Source organism: Morchella sextelata, assembly GCF_020137385.1.
Source record: "Morchella sextelata strain SCLS chromosome Unknown scls_22, whole genome shotgun sequence".
Lineage (NCBI taxonomy): Eukaryota > Fungi > Ascomycota > Pezizomycetes > Pezizales > Morchellaceae > Morchella > Morchella sextelata.
The window spans coordinates 195,672-211,402 of NW_025408637.1; the positions used below are offsets into that span (position 1 = coordinate 195,672).

The 15,731-nt window shown below is 47.0% G+C and overlaps 2 protein-coding genes across 2 annotated transcripts; one reads left to right on the forward strand and one right to left on the reverse strand.

The window, feature by feature from the left end:
• Positions 1 to 2,034: 2,034 nt before the first annotated feature.
• On the reverse strand, positions 2,035 to 2,518 carry H6S33_007000 (uncharacterized protein; the record flags this gene model as incomplete). Its single annotated transcript, XM_044838630.1, has 3 exons — positions 2,035 to 2,156; positions 2,221 to 2,456; positions 2,505 to 2,518. The coding sequence occupies 3 exons, from the start codon at positions 2,516 to 2,518 to the stop codon at positions 2,035 to 2,037; spliced, it is 372 nt and encodes a 123-aa protein (XP_044689164.1).
• A 4,603-nt stretch (positions 2,519 to 7,121) lies between these two features.
• Positions 7,122 to 11,408, forward strand: H6S33_007001 (uncharacterized protein; the record flags this gene model as incomplete). Its single annotated transcript, XM_044838631.1, has 1 exon — positions 7,122 to 11,408. One exon carries the CDS (start codon positions 7,122 to 7,124, stop codon positions 11,406 to 11,408), a length of 4,287 nt encoding a protein of 1,428 aa, XP_044689165.1.
• Between the last annotated feature and the right edge of the window lie 4,323 nt (positions 11,409 to 15,731).

Genomic DNA, 15,731 nt, shown 5'->3' on the forward strand with positions numbered 1-15,731 from the left:
CCGATGGCAAGAGCTACTGTCTCAGCTTGGTATGCATGATTGGTGTACTTGTATTCGTGGGAAATATCCATGGGAGATCCGTAGTATAGAGTAAGATGGTTTTGCGGATAGTTGCTCCCTCTTCGAGATGTGGCTTTAAACGGCTATTATTGCAGGAGTGCTTTATGCCTGGTGGTGGTTCCGGGTTGTTATGTACTCTAGAAGCGTTTTCAGATCCCCGACTCCGGCTGGGTAGGGTAGGCTTCGTAGTGGGCATGCCGGTCAAGAAGGTGGGGGCTTGGGCCAAGAATATTTGCCTATGCTTCTTAACTTAGCCCGGTGAGCTGTAGAGAGGAGGGTGCGTAGTAAAACAGCCTACGTTCCAAAGAACCTGTGGTTGCAACGGAGAATGCGGTCATGAGATATCACTCGACAAGGAAATCAGAACTTTTCTGATGCGGAAAAGAGATGACAAAAGATGCAACAGTACCTAGTACCCGGGTGGATAGTACAAGGTGCTGGATCTTAGGGAAACTGGGGGAATTGGGGGGTTTGATGGGAGAGTGTGGTCATGAGGTATCACTCGACGGTGAAGTATGAGCTTTTATTTGATGCGGAGAGAGATAGGGAGGGTATGTATCGGCTGGAAAAGGTTGGGTACCTGAGTAAAGTACTTGGGTAGGCTTGGTAGAACTAACTTTTGGTAATGGAGGGCCGGAGCTAGCATGCCCGTTGAGGGCAGGGCAGGACTGGAGGGGGCTGATCCATTGCGATCGCTGGGAGTGTTCCTTGTTGGAGCCCCGAGACTTCGAAGTTAATGGGGCAAGATTATTGTTCTAATGTCATTCAATTGGCTCGATCGAACAAAGAGGTTGGTACCAGCACTCGAATAGCTGACTCAACAAACAAACGAAAGAAAGACTTCCGACGGAGGCAAATCGTGAACCGTATGATGATAATTGCATACTCGGTTTCTTTACAAATATATCTTTACGATGTGTACAATTCCTAGGCCCCCCAGACCCAAATGCAGCGGCTTGGCATCGAGTCATGGTTTATCACTCGGCTCACCACATAGCACTACACCACCGAACATCGCGTGTTGGCCGCCGGGAATTTGATATCCGGCGAAACAACCAATCTTTGAATTGCCTGCTTACGCTACATAACTGATATCAGGCGGGGCGCGGTTTCTTTAACTGGCTGGGAGAAACAGGGGTTGTACTAGTACCCGACTACGTAGCCAGTGTCTCAAAAGAATTAACAAAAAAACGGTTTCGGAAGGTTAGACGACCATAGGAAAGATATGTGTCCCATCCTCGGTATATCCACATACGTATGTAATTGATGTTAACAACAACCCGCCCTAAACAACAACCATAGTCGGCTTGGCGCCCGATCATGCTGTATCACTCGACGGACTAACTCGAGTCAAGGTAAAGTACACGCGGTATGGCTAATTATTACATTCCGTCCTGGGGACCGGTATTTTCGAGAACCTCGGGTGATTTTGGAGGTTGGTTTTGCAGGTTTTCTTGAAATATTTTTGAGCCGGAGGTGAGAGGTCAGAGTGGCGGTGGTATCATGCCGAGGAAATTTAACTGTGCTGTGTATCTGATATTCATAGATTAGAAGTACGCTTTCAATGGACCCACGTAAATTAAGTAGAGTCGATACAAAACCCGACTTTATAAGCTTATTTAAACAAACCGGCGGAAGAAGTGTTAAAGAAAGAAACAGGAGAGGCTTGGGCATGCCATCACAAAGTATCACTCGACCACTTTACTCAGAGCACCACTCAACCACCGTACCACACCCACTAGGTCCATGGCGCCCAAAGCCTCGCCGTCCCGGCTAACCGCACTACCCATCATGTACACAATCTCTTTGCCAACTACTCAACCTCCAGAATCATATCCCCGCGGAAAAAGACTACTATTCCTCGGATATCCGGTGGTGTATATATTTATCCTGGTGATCCGACGCCGTGTATCCTGCTGACCGCCCGCACCTCTGTATGCCTGTACCGTCTAAAGCCCGAGCTCGTACACTAGCTCATACTCGGCCACCTAAACCCCTGCTTGGGATTGTGAAGCGCGGCGGTGTCATCCTGAACCTCACTACACACCATGAACCCCCAGCACACCGGCACAAACACCAGGGGCAGTTGTACCCTGCTGAGATGTTCATCAGACACCAGGATTGAGACCATTAACTCGGATCAGTTGCACCAACACCCACCGTTTTTGAAATCGCCCCCAACTTTCGGCGAGCGCTGTATTCGGATGCCATTCATTGTAAGGCTGTTCATGTGCTTCTGCTTGGCTCCGCTCTGCTCGAGGATGGCAAAGCTATCTTCCCCGCTGTAACTTGAGGTAGCGGCAAACCCGTGGCCAACAGCGACATTTCCAACACCATTCCGCTCCTCGCCCGCAATCAACCGCACCTCCGATTCCACAGCGCTGAAGAAGGTTACCCTACACACACGCCACATTCCGTTCTAAATAAACTAAACCCTAACCCACCCCCGCCTCAGCATGTTCTTCAGGATGCCGATCTATCTGGTGTATAGCCGCTATCCCATGATCCGTTAAGGCGAGGTGTGGCATGGGTGCGCCGGGATATTATGTAGTATTGCCGGTGTATAGGGAGGAGAGAGGTCGATAGTGCAGCCCTCTTGCTACCTTCCCTCCCTTCCATCTATCCCTTTATTATTCGCGAGATTGGGTCGGCTGAGTTAAATGCTGTATCCCTGAAATATATCATCCTGTTAGATAGATAGGCAAGAGACGCCAATTGTACCTGTACTAGCTAACTGACCGGCTGAGACTTTCGTCAGCCCATTATAATCGGAGATTGGTTGGTTGCGTGGGCGTCAACCGCTTCTGCGTTTCAGCGGGTGCCGACATGTAGTGTTGATCCTGGCCATCCAGCGTAGGTTTTCCCTGAGCGAACTGCCGACATTGCTTACTTCCCTCCTCATCCCCCCCCCCTCTCTTCCTTCCTCCTCTCTCCTTCTCTCCCTGCAGCCCACAATTGCCATAACCATCTCCCACCAGTCCACCGCTTTCCAACACAACACCACACTAACGCTGGCGAAGCTCATCCCGCACACTCAATAGACGTGTGAAGAAAATAAGTAGATTAATCCACAAATAACCCGTACCCCACCGGCTTCTTTCTGCATCTTCTGAAGCGTGGGTGGGGTGGACATATGTTCAACTAGACCGCGGTGAGTGCGGTTAGACGACTGCATACGTGCCAGGGCGGGTGGGGTGCATGTACCAGTAGGGGTGTAGAGGATGGTTGTGGAGAGGATAGTGGTGGTGGTGGGGAGGTGGTGGTGGGGTGAGGTTCGGATAAAGTGCTCTTTTGCGGTTGTGCAGGGATGGTGAAGGGGGCACTTTTGCGAGAGGATGCAGGGATGTGTGCGACAGGGCGAGATGGGACGACAAACTGCACCCTGGTCTAAACCACGCCGGTTAGGGTAAAGGCATTTTTTTCTTCTTCACCTTGTGCTGACGTGATAGCAAGGATGACGTTATTCGTAGGTAGAGTAGCAAGCGCTATATTTTATTGCTTAAGCAGCGTGTAGTCAGTTAGGTTGGGACGTGAAGCCGAGGGTATTGGGAACTAGATGGATTCTCCACAATGATATGATCCAGATCAGGATTATTAGGGGTTAAAATATTAATTTGATTTCTTTACGATTCAGCCTTATATCTTTAAAGGTAAGAAGCGTCGGGCGAAGCATTACTAAAGTGTGAAATTAAAATGATAAAGCAAGAAAAATCAAAAACTACCCTTATCTACAGCAAAAAAACACCAAGCCCACCAATACCAGCCTAAAACACTGCAACCTCACTATACCTTTGCACACACGTTATCCTGCGACATCATTTGGAACACAACAACAAAGCTCCCGATAGTCGGTGCCGATACGACTGTAATGTAAAGGAGCAAACCCAGGAGAAAATGACCAGGATATTCAAGCCAGGCCGTGATTCTTTTCCAAATATAGCGACCGTTTTCAGGCACTCGGGTAATTATTGGGTTTGTGCCCCACATATTTCGGAGTGTTGGAATACCGGCAGGAAACGTGGTGACCTGACTTAAAGCTATTGAACACATTATCCATGTTCGCTGAGAACAAGTACTATCTCTAGGATTGAATCCGGTATATAAGTGTATAATAACATAGGGGGCCGCCGACGCGCTGTAGCACAATAACACTGCGAAAAGGGTGGATAGTGACTGCAATTTCGATATCAATTTTGAGTTAGTAAAGGTCATTAATAAGGTATCAGAGGTCAAAATGTAATGTCTCTGGGTTTGGAGTCTTACTCCTGGAGGTATCTCTGTTACAGGAACACCATATGCACACCCAACGGCACCAGCCAGCGCCCCTTCGACGTTCTGAGTCTTCTCGATTTCATGTTTAGTTAAAACCCCTGTTTGTGTCTGATCGTCTTTTGTGATATCGGTTTCAGGAGATTTGTCGTGCCCTGTTTCCCCTATCAGATCTGTGAGAGATTATGCAATAATGTTTCCATTGGGGAATACCTTGATTATCAATTGCCGCTCACGGAGTAGTCCGTCCGCTTTCGTAGGCGCTTCCCGTACATTCGGATGGAACACGAACGAGTTTATATATGCCTTTACCCACTGCATTATCGCATGCTAGGTTCTCATCACTGTTTGTATCTTCGGAGTATCGCCGTGGGTAATTCACTTGACGTTTGACCCAATCAAGGATGCTGGAGCCACGAACCGGATGGTGACCATGTATACTTCTCAACGAAGGTGATATCAATCCTCTTTCAAAACTGTTAGCTTGCATCTCCGATACCTACAACAGATGGAAGAGACTGCTGACCCAAAATGAGATGATGAGGGCACAACCATACATAACGCCCCAGCATCTAAAGCTCTTGCCAGCTTGTCCTTCTTAAAAATTGAAAATTGGGAGAGCTTGAAAATGGCACCAGCTGTGCCGTGAAAGGGTAGCACGATCGCGGTTATTCCATCGATGATTGTAACAAGAGCTCCGGCCCCCGGCCGCGACAGAATCGTAAAAACATGAAGACCATAGTTAAGGACAAAGAATTTTACTATATCCATCCATACAGCAGGTCGGCAAATTTTGCCCGCTTCCCCGCTCGGGGTACTAGATCCTATTGTTGAGTTCATCGCGGAATACTGATCGCCCATACTGTGCTTTGATTTGTCGGTTGATCCTTAATATATTTCTAATAGCGATTATCTAATCCTTTTGTGGTCCAATCAGCTTTATTCTAGGATTAGAATCCGTTGGGCTCTTACCATCTATACCACCTGTAATTTGTACAGCTGTGTACAAGGATAAACTACTGAGTATATAAATATAGGACTGTAGATTTGATGAAGATTTCTCGGTGAAAGTCCACTTATTTTCGATCGGTAATGGGCTTTTAGTAGAGTTGTACACAGCCTGTCTATGGTTTAAACTACCGTCGCCGCCTGGAGAGAGAGAGCCAGATACCAGGGGGCCACTTTCACTTTTGTCAATGAGCGGGAGGAGACGTACCGAGCAGCGAGTTTGGCTTTGAGAACGGGAGGAATGAGTCTTATTGAGGTGTTCTGCGCCTAAAAAGCTTCTGAGGGGGGCGGGGGTGGAGATTAAGTGGAGAGGAACGAAAGAAGGGCAGGGAAGATGGGGAAATGTCTTATTATACTGAGATAAAATCCAGGGGTACATACTACCCCTTTCTCTTTAACTGAAGGGAGCCTCAGCTTAAATTGCCATCGTTGGGCCATGGGAAGGTGTGGGTACCGCATGCTGAGTAAAACATGCATAAATACCTATCTAATCTCCCTTGGTGTTCGGATGTTTTCTACCTTCCTTATCCAGATATATAGAGCTGCTATATCTTCAGACGAAGTAACGACCGGCCTAAGGGTGCATGAGGTGGGTTGCTATTGGAAGGGGTGAGCTCCTTGCGACTATTCCATGTCAGGATACAATAAAGAATCAGTCAAGTAAATCCAGGTACATCATGTATCTCTCTTAAGACGGTATGTACGCTATAGCGCTACCCAATGTGTAGTAAAGCGATGAAAGCACCACAGCTTATTATTATGTATATCGTCCTCTACTACTCAGGGCTGAATTCAAGCTTATACCATGGTAGAGCTGTAAGGTGCGGCTTGGCCTATACTTTAACTCTTGCCCGAACCAAGGTGGTTAACCATTAGAGTTTTACGCACTAATGGCTTTCACTGTCCCGAATGCCATCCGCAATTCTGGTTAACTGCCCCAATACAAGTATTATTCTGCATTTGTATTTCTCTGTAAATCTCTAATCATGAATCTCGCTACATATGAGGTGCGCTTCCTTTAGAAATCCGACTCATCACCACACCCGATAGTATTTTCAATTAACCCGCGATGCCAGCACTATGCGATTCCTGCGTAGTTCCACCTATATACATATTAAGAACAGGGATTCCAGAGGTGCAACCCCAGACCAAAGAGTAGTGAAAGGAACGAGAGAAGTTGTCTCGATCTCAGGAATTGGACTCGAGACAATTTGACAAAGCCAGACCGGGGCTGTGGACTACAATAGGAGACAGGACCGGGTCCAAACGCCCTATGATAACTTTCGAACCTTCTTTAACTGCTTCTGTTCCTCTCCACTGCACCCTGCAATCCAGCCCGCTATCGGAGGACTATTTCGATGGTCATGATCAATGAAGTTATTTACGGAATCATGATGAAGATTGTTACAATATGAAGTCCTGTAAAAATATGGCATTGCGACATCGGTTATGTATGGTAATTACTCATGTATAAGGGATGACTTATAGTTGGAACAAGGAGGCTTAGCGCTAGGATTATGTAATCAGGGGATCACGTGGTACTAAGAACTATCTGTATATAAGGAGCAACAAACTCCCATTATTGTCGCTGGAACTCAGCGGCGCAATAGTATCTTCTTTGCACTATAAACATATTCCTCACAAAGGTCACGTGTTCAAACCCTCCTCAAGTCGTCTATTCTCCCACACTCCAATTCACAGGTTATGAGCCCGGGTTCTGCCAAATAGAATCCGCACTACACCATCGCCACCTCGCTTAACTCAACAACACTTCATACAACATCATGCCTTCAGGTGGAGAATCGTCATCCAGTGCTGCTGAGACTAAACCCTCAGAGACAACAGCCACCAGTAACATTCGTCTCAAGTTTGATGGACTCCCTAAACTACAAGGGCAATCCAACTACCAAACTTGGGCGAGTGCCTGGAGGATAACATTCGACGCTGTAGACTGGTGGGAAGCGTTGAGTATCGAGAACCCTGACGAGAATGACACCGAACTCAGCAAAACCGAGATAAAGAAGGCTCGTAAACAAATGCACAGCCTTCTCATCTCTGCTGTATGCGAAGAAATACAACCAACAGTCGTCTCCGCCGAAAATGCATTCTACGCATGGAAGGCGCTCAAAGACCTCTACGATCGTGTCTCACCCAACACCACGATCACCCTCCTCAGCCGCGTCCTAGACACGAAGATGCAAGAAGGCGGATCACTGACCGAGCATCTCGCGACCTTCGATGCGAACTGGAATACTCTCAAGTCCAGATGCCAAAGCGCAGACCACAAACTCGCTCAGGCTCTCCTACCCCTCACCAAATCCAACGAAGCCATGGCGGCATTCCTCCTAAGTTCGCTACCCAAATCGATGAGCAACGTCGTCGACAACATCCAAACCAAACAGGATGTTACCTACGAAGACGTACGCCAACGACTACAGAACCTGGATGAGGTAGCCCCTCAAACAGGGAACAAGGTACTCCATACCAGGAGTACCACAAGCGACAAGGAATGCACCTGGTGCAAGAAAAGGGGACAGCCTTACAAAGGCCACGAGTACACGGAATGCAGAAAGCTCAAAGAACAGAACAAGAACAGAAAGGGAAGGAGAAAGGACAACTCGGCATCGGTTGTAGTAAATGACTCTACAACCACTATCTGTATGGTACGCCACGACATCTCCCAACCCCTTACTTGGATCCTTGATTCTGGAGCGACCTCTCACGTCACACCCTTCCAAGACCAACTCATCAACATCCGACCTCACACCGGCAATGTCCGAACAGCTGATGGAACCAACCACGCTGTCACCGGAATGGGAAGCGCTAGTTTCAGCTGCCACCTTCCCGATGGAAGTAGATCTTCCATTATCCTCACCGATGTGCTGTTGGTCCCAACCTTGGGAAATGTGGGATTGGTCTCCGAAACCGTGCTCGACAAAAAGGGATTTAGAACGGAGTCAGGAGGAGGAAGCAAGTTGGTTACAAAAGAAAAGAAAGGAATAATTTGGGCAAAATTGGAGAAGGGACTTTGGAATGTACAAGTAGTTAGCAATACAGTTCGTTTGACCTCTTACGATGAATGGCATCAAGCGTTAGGCCACCCTGCGACACTAGAAAACTTGTATCACGACATTCAAAGGCTGCCTCCCAAACCAGAAAGTTTCCACTGCAGTCAATGTGCACTATCAAAAAGCGTACATAAGAAACCTGCACCAATTAGTACTAGATCCAAACGACCATTCGAACTAATCCACTCAGATCTATCTGGAAAGTTCAGTATACAGTCACAAGGGAAAGCTCAGTACTATATGTCCTTCATCGATGATTACACCCGCTTCGCATGGATATATCTCCTGAAACAGAAAGAAGACGCAAAGAAGGCCATCAAGGACTACGTTACAAGGATCGAAAAACAGTATAGCACAACAATACTGAGATTCAGAACGGATGGTGGTGGTGAATACATCAACAAGGACATAACGAACTACTTCGATTCACAAGGAATAGTTCATGAACAGACTCCCCCATACACTCCTGAATCTAATGGAGTTGCAGAACGATTCAACAGGACGGTAACCACAATGGTCAGGTGCATGATCATGGACCATCCTAAGTCGTTATGGGGAGAAGCATACGCAACAGCTGTCTACCTCAAAAACAGGCTACCTCACAGTACGCTTAAGGGAAAGACCCCCTTTGAAGCCCTGAAAGGAACCAAGCCAAGTATACAACACCTTCAACCATTCGGCAAAAAATGCTACGTCCACATCCCAGAAAACTCTAGGCCAGCAGGAAGCAAACTAGCACCCCGAGCATATGAAGGAATCATAGTTGGATACTCAGACAGTGATAAAATATACCGTATCTGGATAGGAACACAACATAGGGTAATTGAAAGTCGGGACGTCACATTCCCCCCTCCTGAATCAGGGGAAGTCTCAGTGGAACTCGACTTCATCCCCAGCCTGAAACCAGAAACAGCAAATGCACCATCAGACGACGGATACGAATCAGAAGACAGGTCTGATCCAGAACCCGAGTCAAATGCAATCGAAGAGAACCGTACAGAAATGCCAGGATTGTTCCCGGAATCACCGGAACTGGTTAGAAAACCACCACCGGCTACACCAGACAAGGGAAAACAACCTGCCGTACCTATGGGACAACCACGAGACCCAAGAGACAACTGGGAGAAAATTCCAGCACCAGTCGTACCATTCAAAGGCTTCAAAGGAAAACCACTTGTGTCAACAACACCCAAAGGTACACCACCACAACCTCCAAAACGATCAGATCGAATACGCCAGCGAAAAAATAGAGAAATTGAAATAGAAGTACGAAGGAAGGAGTATGACGAGAAGGTAGTAGAACAACAGAAGTTACTTACAAGTTATATCGAAGATGTGAAAGAAAATGGCCCAGGAAACAAGGCCACTGAACAAGAATTAATCGATCAATACAAAGAAGACTTCAGACGTTATAGGGCTGAGTTAGACACGGAATATCAAGACGTATCCAAACTCCCCCCGAACTACCATGTACACCTCGTAACAGAACCTTCCACCTTCAATCAAGCTATGCAGAGCGACGATCAACACCTATGGAAAAAGGCGATACAGACTGAGAAAGACGCCCTTGACAAAGCCCATACCTGGGATATTGTCAACAGACCATCCAACCGAGCAGTAGTCAAAGGAAAATGGGTATTCAAAGTGAAACACAACGCGGACGGAACAATCGAGCGGTACAAAGCAAGGTACGTTGCTAAAGGCTTCACCCAAGTACAGTACCAAGACTACGATGAGACCTTCGCCCCCGTTGCACGATATGATTCTCTACGACTCCTACTGGCACTAGCTGCACACAACGGTTGGATACCACAACAAATGGACGTCAAGTCAGCCTTCCTGTATGGTGTACTCAAGGAGGAAATCTACATGGAACTGCCTGAAGGCTACAGGCAGGACAACAAGGTTTGTAAACTTCGAAAATGCATATACGGACTAAAGCAATCACCCCGTGAATGGTATGCTTGCCTAGCAGACTCCCTTCAACGGAAAGGATTCGTCCCAGCCAAATTCGACCCATGTGTCTTCATACATAAGAACCACCATCTATACATATCGGTGTATGTAGATGACATCATGATATTCGGACCCGACTCCCCATTCAGAAAAGAAATCAGACAACTACTCAAGGCAGATTTCGAATGTACGGATCTCGGTAACTCGAAGTTCATACTGGGAATAGAAATAACGGTAACCAACAACGGTATCACGCTATCACAACGCGCATACATCAACAAGATCCTGGATAAATTTGGAATGAGTAACTGCAAACCAGTTGGCACACCACTCGAACCGAATCTCAACCTTCACAAAGGCGAACCGGAAGACCAAATCGAGAAACCAACTGAGTACCAATCCATAATAGGATCACTGATGTACGCGAGTATAGCTACCAGACCTGACATCACCCATGCCGTTACCGCTCTCTCTCAGTACTCCTCATGCCCAACCGAGGACCACCTACGAGCAGCCAAGCGAACTCTCCGATACCTCAACGGAACCAAAGACTGGAACCTGTTCTACCCGAAGGGGAATACTAGAACACTCGACGGATTCTCAGACAGTTCCTACGCTTCAGACCTAGATGACAGAAAATCGTTCTCAGGATACGTGTTCAGACTAGGGAAGTCAGCCATCAGCTGGAGAAGCCGGAAGCAGAAATCAGTCGCAGTCTCAACAACAGAAGCCGAATACATGGCCCTGTCCCTCGCAGCTCGACAACTGGTATGGATTCGTAACGCCTTGCTCGAACTCCAACAACAATACCAGTACTTCATACACGCCGACAACACAGGTTCTATCGAACTCTGTCGGAACCCACGTATTCACGACCGGTCCAAGCACATCGACGTTCACTACCACTATACACGTGAACAACTCGAAGCCGGAACCTTCGAAATCCTCTACGTCCCTACCGAAGATAATGTCGCGGACATAATGACCAAAGGACTACCAAAACCAGCTCACCAAAAATTGTCAGAATTGATACGATGTGGCAAGTGAGGGGAAGTGTAAAAATATGGCATTGCGACATCGGTTATGTATGGTAATTACTCATGTATAAGGGATGACTTATAGTTGGAACAAGGAGGCTTAGCGCTAGGATTATGTAATCAGGGGATCACGTGGTACTAAGAACTATCTGTATATAAGGAGCAACAAACTCCCATTATTGTCGCTGGAACTCAGCGGCGCAATAGTATCTTCTTTGCACTATAAACATATTCCTCACAAAGGTCACGTGTTCAAACCCTCCTCAAGTCGTCTATTCTCCCACACTCCAATTCACAAGTCCATGTATTGAATAGTGCAACTAAAGCAATTTCTGATCGTCAGTAGTTCATTTCAAAGGGGGTTATGGAATGATTGTCTTTTTTTGAGGGCTTCTCCAGGGCAAAAAGCTTATTTTAGGAAGATTGCAACCCTCCCCCTGCAGCCAATACATCAGCTTCACATATATAAAATTGAGCTTTCCACATATGCTAAGGCTTTGCCGTCTGTTGAAAGGGGCGAGAGGTGTTGGGCTGAGCCTGCAACGAAGAAAGCCTCTGGATCTGTTGCTTACAGAAACGCAACCTGCCAACGCCGACCGCCCCCGTCACCCACCCGCCAACAGGCCACCGCCCCCCCATATTCTCTAGCCCCATTTAGGCGCCCTTTCTCGACCAAACGTGCACACTCGGCTTAGTTCTTCAAGATTTGATATGGTTCCGGTTTCTCTCGTACCAGAAATATGTGTCCAATTATACATCAGGCTTAATTAGTATGCGTTAGAATTCTCAATAGATGATCGATTGGATTTAAGGTCAAAAGGCGACCGGATCAACACCACAAAGTAATCAAGCACGTACGGAAGGTAAGTAGGTGCGCTGTCCTGCGTGGAGGCCGACAGGTATGCGGGTATGAGGATAGGTGGGTGAAAGGTTTATCTGTACATGTGATTAGATAAAATCAAAAAGGATGGATCCTTGTGCGCGCGAGCACATTCTCCGGTATGATTAAGCACTTTGTTTGACTGAGCTTGTTTTTCTACTGGAGGGGCACTAAAAATACAGGATCTATCCCTTAGCCCGGTGAGACATGCAGATTCGGGACCCCCCAAAATACGCAGTTTTACACTGTGGCCCAGTGCCTTTGCCTCCGTGGCAGCTCTTGAAATAGTACGCTCAGCACATTTCATAGTATTGGAGGATTCTCATTGGTTATTATGAGTCACGAGTTCTGACCCATTTTCTTTTACTGGTATTTATTAGTCATGTCTTTCTATTACTTATATGGCTATGATTTACTATGTTTTGTGTTACCTTTCTTTAGTATAAATATGGGGCATTCCCCCTCTAGTTAGTTGGAACAACACGCTCAATTACTACACTTCTCTACATACATTTTCTCTAGCAGCGAGCTCACCCATATGATAATCCCATGGCAAAGTCACTGGACCATAGTCTAAACGAACCTGCATGTCTAACCGGGCCAAGGGATAATGCCCATAGATGCGAAAAATCTAAAAGAGCTGCCTTCGCGGTTAACCTTTCATCTTTCAGCTCTGGGGTGCTTCTGGGTTAGGAGACCGCCCTCACATGCTCGGGACCAAGAGACGGCTGAGGGGCGACGATAGGTTATATCCTTACGTGCATAAAACTCTTCATTTCCTTTCCCGCCGGGGCACTTTCATTACAGGCCTTGGGGCATACACACCGATTATTGGGTCGATGTTGTGAGTTGCAGCCAGAGGAATAAGAAAAAGTGCACTTTCCAGCTCGCACCAGAATACATTATACTATAACACATATTTCAATGGGCCTTCCCGTGCACGAATTTATTTTGCGCAGCCCAAGACAGGACATGATACAGTACTATGGCCAAGATATTTTAGAATAGTTGCCCCTTTGCAAAGGCTTGATAGGCCGTTTACCCAATCTAATGAATTGTCTGCAAAAGAAAACTCTAAAGGTATTGAATACGATAAGCCCTTGGGTACACTGCCTGCATATAGGTCTGAAACAGGAAACGAATCCTTAGTTCAGTAGTAATTCTACTCCCCTCTAATATAGTGGTTGGTAGCAAGTGGTGGAACACGCGCACTTGCGATATTGGTTGCGAGGGGTTGAGGATCGTGATCGAACCGATTGAGGGCCAGGCTTCGCAATGGGTGCACCCGGGTCGAAAATGTCCAAGGACCTGGCCCGACCCGCTGAAGTAAAGTGAGAATCCAATCCAAGACCTTTTGCCCGGGATTTACCCTGGTCAGTTGTACGGATCTTGCATATATTCTGGCCGGTATGCGAATGATACCCACCTGTTGAACGGCAGTATACGGCGCCCACATAACCTTGAAAAGAAAGAAACTGTAACCCTAGAACGGTATCCAATAGCATACCCTGTTACAGGAAACACGAACACTGCTCCTAAGTTAAGGAACAGGGATAATACGAGTGATGAGTGGTGATGCGAGTACGGTCGGGTAACGAAGGAACAAGCATAGAAAGGTACCGAGGGGTGTGGGGGCACCGGTTGCAACCACACTAGTATTAGGCTATGGTGAGGGCACGCTTACTATTGGGCGTCTCGCCCGGAACGGAATAGAAGCGGGGGCTTACGGCTGCAGGCCGTTCTACTTAGGGAAGTAGCTCTGGGACAATAGTACGATACAGCTCGGTTACTGGCAATTGCAGGGTTCATGGTTACGTGTCGGAATTAGAATGGACGGCCGGGACTATGCGGGGGCGCTTTCCTATCGGGGTTATCTTCGGGTTGATTGTCTTATTCTATTATCGTTATCTCATTAGTATTAGAAAGCGGGCCTTGGCATAGGTTCCAACATGTATAAATAGGGTAGGGTTCCGCCTCGTCTTAGTGGCATCATCAGTCACTCAGCGAGCGGAATCCGGTTTACAATATTACAAGTTTAAAAGCTACAGAATTATCGCTTAGCATTGGCATTTCCCCAAACATACCCCGGGTTCGATGATTACGTGGCCCAGGAAGCGGTACATTAACGGTAAGTCCATAAACCTCTGGGGGTTCGTAAGGTTGATAATGCAAGGGCTTCAGCCCGGATGGCTATTCCCGGAGTACATATAGTCCCACTTATTGGAAGCTGGTAAAAGAGGTTTACGTATCATGCTGCCGCGCTAATTGCTCTTGGGGTCAGTAGAACCAGATAGTACTCAATATTACATTTAGTTTGCAAATCCGGAGGTAGATGTACAATTATACGTGTAAAATGCACGGTTACCTGATCAGCCGCCGGATGATGTCGTTGTCCTAAGCAGCTTACAACGTTTCGGCAAGCTTACTTTCAAATCTATGCGATACGTGTACCTTACTTTTTACTATAAATTGAGCATCATCCTCCCTCTCCAGCTCCTCATCCATTCCATTCCGCATCATCTTCCACTCTTCAATACTGGTCTATCAGAGAACTCTACGCATGCTTCATATATCATTCGATAACCTTGTCATTTCGGCCTCGATCGGTATTGTTATCCCAGCACGTCCCGTATGACATTTTCGTCAAAATCTAAAGTCACTTCACTATCCTGTTTGCTTGTATTTGATAGCCTGTAGGATGGCTCCTTTGCTTACATGAATGTAGGTAAAGCTTCCGTTATTACGCTAGCTCCACCTAGGAAGGTCTAGCCACTCTTTACTATCTCTTCACCTCAATACTCCACCTCTTCATCTCCTCACCTCATCATCTGTTGACCTCATCATCTCTTCACCTCACATCCTTTCACCTCATCGCTTCAGCTCATCACAGAAACTACGTATCTTCTACAAAAGACTCAACATCTGGACACCATCAGCTTATGTTCCATCATCATCATCCCTAGACAAAATATGCCTGTTCGGAGTAGGGAACTTCTGTAGTCGGTCAAAGTGGCCGCTGCAGATTATAGGCAGTATCTTGATACACAGACAGCCGGCGCAAAGTAAGTCTCTCATTCTCTAGATCATCATACCTCGACTATGTTCAATTGTTATCAGAAAGAACCACTAACCCACTATCAAACAGAAAGGCAGTGATCAGCAGGACACGACAAACATTGAGTATGGCGAATGAGTATGCTCAACAAACCATCCCAGTGCCTGACCTGCCCGCCATGCCCGCCCTGCCTGACCTGCCTAACATGCCTGACGGCACCGCTGTCGCCCGTTCAAAAGGCATCGTGGAACGTACAAGGGAATGACTGAGAACACAAGGTAAAACATTAATGTTTTGGGTAATTTTTAGCCTTTCCTGTGTAGCTGCCTTTGGGTGTATCTCGGCATCTATCTCAACCCTACCCGGCGGTGTGCCTAAGGCAGGTCGAGTACGCGGCT